General features: G+C 34.2%; 1 protein-coding gene across 2 annotated transcripts in view; it reads right to left on the bottom strand.

Annotated features, from left to right (window-relative positions):
* The window catches only part of uts2r2 (urotensin-2 receptor 2), a 35,726-nt gene extending 27,731 nt beyond the window's left edge, over positions 1 to 7,995 (bottom strand). For both annotated transcript variants that reach the window (XM_056469942.1, XM_056469941.1), the window contains exons 1-4: positions 7,827 to 7,995; positions 7,349 to 7,560; positions 3,173 to 3,248; positions 1,223 to 1,265 (exon numbers count right to left, since the gene is read on the bottom strand). In XM_056469942.1, the coding sequence (XP_056325917.1) occupies positions 1,223 to 1,265; positions 3,173 to 3,248; positions 7,349 to 7,560; positions 7,827 to 7,894 (399 nt within the window). In that variant the 5' untranslated portion in view covers positions 7,895 to 7,995. The remainder of the gene's footprint in view (positions 1 to 1,222; positions 1,266 to 3,172; positions 3,249 to 7,348; positions 7,561 to 7,826) is intronic.
* Between the last annotated feature and the right edge of the window lie 360 nt (positions 7,996 to 8,355).

Consider the following 8,355-nt stretch of genomic DNA (forward strand, 5'->3'; position numbering starts at 1 on the left):
AGAATTTTTAGACATTTTTACTAGAAATAAGACAAAGCAAAGTAAGCAAAGCATTTTTTTTTTGCATTGTGATTATTCAATTTCATTCCCTGAATACAGTTAGACTGCCCAGAAAACCGTCAAATAGAGCTATTCAAAGACTCTAGTGAAACTATATTTATAGTCGCAGAAAAATCTCTCAATATCAGATTTTTCCAATATCATGCAGCCCTAATACATTGTTCGCATATTATTGTAGATTAATACTTCAGTTTTATATGTTTATCCAATAATATAAGTTTAAGAAATAAGCACAAATGACAGGATATTCCAAAGCATTAAAAGGATCCCAAAATCACCTCAGACCGCAGAGAGTTAAACAGTAAAATGACAAACAACCCCTCTCTGTCTAGAGTAAGATTAGTGAATATGTTGATGCAATTGACCCAAGTTCAAATACACCTCCTCTCTCCAAAAAAACATTCTGTTCTGCTGTCATCACAAAGAATATAATCAAATATTCCAAAAGTGTAAATAAAGCACCTTTAATGGTTTTAGGGTTAGGGGCAGGGGAACGAAGGGCTATCTTCCAATATTTCCACTGGGCAAGAGTACACAAAAACACTCACTGCAAATAAAAATAGAAATGACCTAATGTGTAAATAGAATATATCACTATGTGCACTTTGTAAGTTTAGCTGCAGGTTTCATCCAAAGTGAAAATAATGTTATTAATGAATCATATGTCATTCCAAACCCCTGAGACCATCATTAGTCTTTGGAATACAAATGAAGATATTTCAGTCCAGAACTAAGCGCCACATGTCATTTTCCGCTTTCATATTTTCCAGTGTCTTAGCATCCAACCACAAAATGATGAACTGGTAAACGGAGCTTAATCTGATAATAATGCAAAACGCAATTTCAACCACCACTGCCAATGACACATGCTGTTCCCATCAAATGCACAACAGTTGCTTTTAAAACATAAAACATACATTTTCTCAGACTAACTCTAAATGAGAGACTTAATGAGAGAGTTCCTGTACAAACTCAATAACACCAAACAATACGGTGACATCTAGACACAGAATGGTGTAGTAGCTTTTGTATTCCAGCAAATGCCTAAAGCACAGTGTGCACTGCCCTCTAGTGCTCATAAACTGCGTTTCAATAATGGATGAAAAATGTGATCCATTTCAAAACCAGATGCAAGAATATGAACTGGGGATGATCTACTCACACCACCATCTGATCCACCAAGTGATAAACCTCGCTCAGCCAACCTGTGGAAAAAAGAAAGAAAAAAAGAAAAAATAAATTAAGTGATTGGCAAATATTAATCGTGATTAATCACATCCAAAATAAAAGTTTGTTTTCACATAATATGTGTGTGTGTGTGTGTGTGTGTGTGTGTGTGTGTGTGTGTGTGTGTGTGTGTGTGTGTGTATTTTATGTTTATGTATATCATATATAAAAAAAAAACTATACAAAACAAATCTGATACATAGATATTTAAATGTTTATATATAATTTGTATCATATATTCATACATTCATCATATTTTGTATCACATCGAGTATATAGATTGCATATTGAAATACATCAATGTCTCTGTTGATTTCCTCACTACAATGTTGAAGTCATAAACTGTAAAATGACACCAAACACGACAAAGTTATATGAAAGATGATCACAAACAAGTGCATTGTGTATGGTTAAAAACACATGGTTTCTGTAAGAAAGATGACAGAGATGTGTACTGGAACTGTGTCACACCAGGAGCACTCCTATGCTCAGAATGCCCCAGTTGTCCTTCATAGAAGAAATAGTTTATACAATTTTCTCAGCTTACACTTCATATTTTACATTAAAACATTATTTTCATAATACTTCTATCAAACATTATTCTGTATCCCTGTTATTATTGCATATGTGACCCTGGACCACAAAATCGGTCTTATGTTGCACAGGAAAAGTAGCAAAATATACTGTATGGATCAGAATTATATTTTTTTTTTATATTTCATGCCAAAAATAATTAGAATATTAAGTAAAGACCATGCTTCAAGATGATATTACAGAAATGTCTCACTGTAAATGTATCCAACTTTGATTAGTAATATGCATTGCTAAGAACATTCGACAACTTTAAAAAGGTCTTTTTCACAATATTGTGATTTTTTTAAACCCACAGACTCTAGATTTTTTAAAAATTGTAATAAAAATCAAATTGTATCTGAGACAAATATTTAGCCAATCCTAACAAACCATACATCAATAGAAAGTGTATTCATTCAGATGATGTATAACTCTTTATAAACCCCTTACTGCATACCAGCAAGATGTAGCATGCACTTTAACCGAACTCTTAAAAAACAATAATGCCTACAATAAACATCCACCAACAGTCAAACTATGTGTACACCTTTTTGACTGTGTACTTGTCTATCTGTGTCTACGTGCATGTAATGTGTTTTTTTTTACGTATTTATTGTCAACATTGTTAATAGTATATTGTTTTGTTTTTGGAGTATGTCATTGTATTCTGCACTGTCTGTTGCCAGCAACTAAGCTTTTCACTAATCATAGAACGAGTGCTGCTGCTGATGTGACAATAAAAGTGATTTGATTTGATCTCAAATTTATGACACAAATGACTTATGGTTTTGTGAGCCAGTTTATGAAGTATATGTGTCAGCAGCTTTAAGCAAGACTTTAATTTTATCTTTGTGGCTGTTCACTTCTATTCCACACTGGCTCCTTTGCACTATCCATAGCGGTAATCATCAGTGGTAAAATATCCTTTCTATGGTGTGGTTGGTTAGTCTTAATTTATGCTCAAGCTAGCTAGAACATGACGACTGCTAAAAAAAAATTTAGAAACCAAAACCACACTTTATTTTTTAACGTGGTATTGCGATTTCTGGAGCCAGCAGCTAAGCTTTTCACTCATCATAGCACATGTGCTGCTACTGATGTGACAATAAAGGGGTTTGATCTCAAATTTACAATTATGACTTATGGTTTTGTGGTCCAGGCTCATAAATTCACAATGTTCTCACTTAATTATCATCAAATTTGGTGAGAGTAGTTAATAACTTTCTAAATAAATATTTTTTAAAAATCTTACTGACTTGAAACTCGTGAATGATAGGGTAGAGTATAATTATATCTATCGGTGTGTATGTACCTTTTAAGTTTCTGCGCCTCCTCCAAAGTCACAACACTGTCTGAAATGGCTCTGCCGCATTTTGCTGGAGTGCAACCTGAGGACAGAATACATTACCCTTTCATACTGATTCATTAATTATGACGGTGAGTAAAGAAACTGGCTTTACGCCCCTGCCTATACCCTCTTCAAACTGCATATTCAATGGCACGTTCAGAAATAAAATAAATAAAATAAAATGTACTGCATAATGACTACAGAGTTTGATCCAGCATCCTGTCAAAGAGGAGGTGTTTCCAGTCAGGATATATTCACAGCGGGGTCTTCAATTAACAACAAGTCTATACGTCCAATCATAGATTCCCATGCCACTTGATAAAACCTAGTCGGAAATCCTGGAGGAATCCATAAGATTGACCATCTCAGTTTTGGGACCATTCCACTCCATTCCCTTTCCCAGAGCTTATTTACACCCGTCGTAAAGAGAGTGGGATGAACTAGAGCCAAGGGAGTGCTTGTTAATCCCAGCACTTGCTTTGTTCGTACTGCTTGCAGCTTTTTGAAGCTGGTGTGAGGATCGGTAATGAGTCCTGTGTGGGAGGCTTTAAGCTGTCAATCAGAGATCTGGCCTCCCACCAAATATCTAACTTCATCATTTAGGCCGATGGAATGCACAGGTGCTGACTTTGTTCAAGCTGAGCTTTCTACTGCTGGAAGTTGTTTGGGAAAATGTTTCATCCAATACAGCAATGCACACTATTTCAAAGTAATGTTCGCTCTTGTTCTGTTTCAGGATGGCAGGTGCAATTGTTGTGGAACATGTGAGAGAGAGATAAATGTAGTGCTGCAAGTAGTATGCAAATACTTACTTACATCAGTTGGAATAAATGTTTGACTGTGGATTACATTATGGAAACAGTCTTCTCTTTGTATTAAAACTCTTTTTTTCTAACTGCCATATTCAGACTAGACTGGTTAAAACATAAAAATTGAGATAACAGTGATCAACATTTGAAGTGGACCATCACCTTTCACCCAAGTTGTCCTACAACTATTAAACGATACCCATTCTTGTCGTAGGATAACTTTGAAAAACTTTTTAATCCACTTCAAAATGTTGACTATTGAACATCCAATCAAACTATAGGGGCCTTCGCACCAGATAATCATCGGAACTTAGTTATTAGAACTAGCCACTAAGCTCGATTCCCAGCAAACTATAATTTTCCCACGGACCACTTTCAAGGCTGCATTGGTGTCACCATAGTAGGAACTAGATATATGCCTATAGATTCTACACTTCAACATACTGTGATAATGACCATAGACAATATTGAGGAATTTCAAAATACACTTTATATACACCCATCGGCCACTTTATTAGGTACACCTTACTAGTACTGGGTTGGACCCACTTTTGCCTTCAGAACGGCCATAATCCTTCATGGCATAGATTCAACGAGGTACTGGAAATATTCCTCAGATAGCATCACGCAGTTGCTGCAGATTTGTTGGCTGCACATCCATGATGCGAATCTCCCATTCCACCCCATCTCAAATGTACTTTATTGGATTAAGCTCTAGTGACTGTGGAGGCCATTTGAGTACAGTAAACTCATTGTCATGTTTAAGAAAACAGTCTGAGATGATTTGCGCTTTATGACATGGTGCATTATCCAGCTGGAAGTAGACATCAGTAGATGGGTGAATCATAAAAGGGATGGACATGGTCAGTAACAATACAGCCGAAATCAAGACACATCAGACCAGGCAACATTTCTCCAAACTTCTATCGAACCAGTCTGGCCATTCTATATATATATATATATATATATATATATATATATATATATATATATATATCTGGTCTGATGTGTCTTGATTTCGGCTGTATTGTTACTGACCATGTCCATCCCTTTTATGATTCACCCATCTACTGATGTCTACTTCCAGCTGGATAATGCACCATGTCATAAAGCGCAAATCATCTCAGACTGTTTTCTTAAACATGACAATGAGTTTACTGTACTCAAATGGCCTCCACAGTCACTAGATACAATACACTATATATATAATGTATTGGAGAATATATTGGAGACTTGATTAGTTAAAAGTTCAAACATCAAAATTTATTTCACAATAATTTGGCCTATACTAAATCTTGAAATATTGATTTAATAATTCAGTGTCTATTTATAGGAAGAATATACATTGTACATTAACACTATGCAAAAAGGCTCCAATAGTTAACATAAGTTAATTTAACTAAACTCATGATATAAACTACAAAGCTTTAATTAATCTTAGGTGTTGATTTCGTAATAATTGCTTATTAATGCATTCAAATCAGTCCTAATCTGATTAAAATTTAGTTAATACCAAGGCAACTAAAATAAATCTGCCTTTTTCTCACTGATGATTTGATTCCATTTACTAATGAGACTTCATGATAAATCTGTAACCTATTGTACTTGAGAATTGTTTTGCAATTTAATTAGGTTGAAACATTATAGTTTAATCTGAACATGTTTAATAAAGCAATGGACAAAGTAGATTTTACTTCCATGCAGCTCGGGTCAATTTTGTTATAATACAGCATATCATGGTAAAGCTTCAACAATTAATTGAAACCAGAAAAAGTTTTACCATCACAAGCCTAATGCGGTCTACTAAATAATTAACTAAATATAGCCAAGTTTTAACAGCTTTGTGTTTTTTTGGTTTTTTTTTTAATTTAAACTGTGTGTCAGCAGCTTTAAGCAAGATTTCATTTGATCTTTGTGGCTGTTCATTTTAATCTACACTGGTAACATCAGTGGTAACATATCTTTTCTATGGTATGGTTTGTTGGGCATTATTTATGCTCTAGCTAGCTAGTACATGACGACTGCAGAAATTAATTTTTAGAAACCAAAGCCACACTTTATTATTTACTGTGGTATTGCAATTTCAGGGAAGAAAAACATGATACAGAGAACATTTAAATCTGGGATACATTTTGTGCGTTCAGGACATGAGGTAACAGTTTCAATTACATGACTCTCCCGCAAATGGATATAGCAGGTGGTCATCCTAGTTCAGAGGTTGCCATGGTATACAAAATGTTTGCAACAAATATCCAAATTACAAACCAATAGATTGTTTTGTTTTTTCAGACCCACCAGCAATGTGATGAGCCACAGAAGCCAAAAGAGGACAAATAATTTATTTTTTATTTTGAATGAATCCGATTTGCAGAGTTTAAGGTATTTTTGGCTTGGAATTATTTATTTTTTTTTTTCATAAAAGATATTATATCTGCATGTCACTGTTTTTTTTTTTTTCAAACCCTAAAATTACCTATAAATCTAAACCCAACACATGACGATACCTTATATTAACCAGAATCTTCTTAAATAAATGAATATATTATAAGGACACACACTTAAAATAAACAGCCAAACAAATTTTTTTTTACAATCTTCCGTCAACAAGTGTGCATGAGATTAAAAATGTTCTTATTTGATTCATTTGTTATAATATACTGTAAAATATTTCAAGCAATACAGCAAGGTAGAAAAGTAACTGTAAAATTAATAACTGAAACAACAACACAGTCATTTAACATTTAAAATGTATTTCATAGTGGAACGGGAGATTCACATCATGGATGTGCAGCCGACAAATATGCTGCAACTGCGTGATGCTATCATGTCAATAAGGACCAAAATCTGATTGAGATTATATATATATATATATATATATATATATATATATATATATATATATATATATATATATATACACACATATATACACATACATACACACACAATTCAATAAGCAAAATCCAAGTAATAGTGATTGAAAAAAATTTTATTCAATATCAGTATTCAAAGTAAAACAAAAACGAAAGTTGAGGATTACACTCAAACTGTATTTATGTGTGTTTATTATTTATTCAGTAAGCTTTAAGTACCAACCATATAGGTAAATGCATTTTAATTGTTTTGTTAAAAATAAATACTTTGAAGGTAGCAAAAGAAATTGGAATGAAAGAAAGTTTGAAATAAAGTTTACGGCATGCAAAGGCACTTTCTATTAGTTTCAGTGATTGTAAAATGTTCAAACTGCATGCAGGAACAGTCTGAAAAGTTTGCAATGCAATCTGCATCTTGAGTGGGTGAATCTCAATGCATAAAGGGACCACTTACACACCTGGAAAGTGCTTGTACCTCTTGTAGTCTTCAGAGCACTCGACTGTAAACACTCTGGGCTGAGTGTAGACTTCACCTCTAGAAACCAATGTGTGTGTCAAGTCATCAGACCATGTGAAATACATCCAGCTCACTAGTCCAGTGGCTCCTATCAGCAGCAACAGCGAAGGCACGTTCCCTCTCCAAGAAGAAGCCTGTCTCTGCGCATTTCCCCTGAATGAATGCACACACACTAGATAGTAAACACAGGTGCAAAGAAAGGACTGAAAGATGTGCACTGCATTCATCAATTAATTTGGCTTTACATTGCACAGTGAACGGAAACTGAGAATTATATATACGCATCCTGCGTTATGTTTGCAGAATTATCCTTTTAAACAAATATTTGCAGTAAATTTCGTAATGAATTGAACGCAAATAGAAATACAAAGTCAACGGGAAGTCATAAAGTTGTGAATTCTGAAAATCGTTAACGTTACCTCTTGATTTTCTTTTCAATGGCGATACTTTCTGCGTTTTTGCTGACTCCTCGTCGTTGTGTAGTCATGTTTATTATTACAGTTGAACGCTTGATTCAACATTACACGTGTATGGTTTCGTTTCATTCAGTGTTTGTCTACTGAGCAGAACTCCAAGCGTGAAAACGGCCGCAAAAAAACGTCGAGTCAAATGCTGGACGTTCAGCGTCAAAATAAAAGCCGTTTAATTTCGTTTTATGTCAATCTCGTTGCTGCTCTGGTGTGTTGTGTAACAGTTATATAATTAAATTTTCTCGTGGACGAAAAAAATATTGGAATATATACGTCTGAAGTTCGTCAACAATTAAAATGGTTACTAAATGGATCGCTTTTCTACAAAATAAAAGTTTACAATTCATTCACACAGGTTGGGTTATCATCTACGGTTGTTACGCTGAATGCGTTAAATATAATTGTACTTATTATATTCTGTTGAATTAAAATTGTATTAATAATATCGAACAGAATTTTGAGGGCAAATGCACCCTCT

The sequence above is a fragment of the Danio aesculapii genome, chromosome 12 (genome assembly GCF_903798145.1).
Source record: "Danio aesculapii chromosome 12, fDanAes4.1, whole genome shotgun sequence".
NCBI lineage: Eukaryota > Metazoa > Chordata > Actinopteri > Cypriniformes > Danionidae > Danio > Danio aesculapii.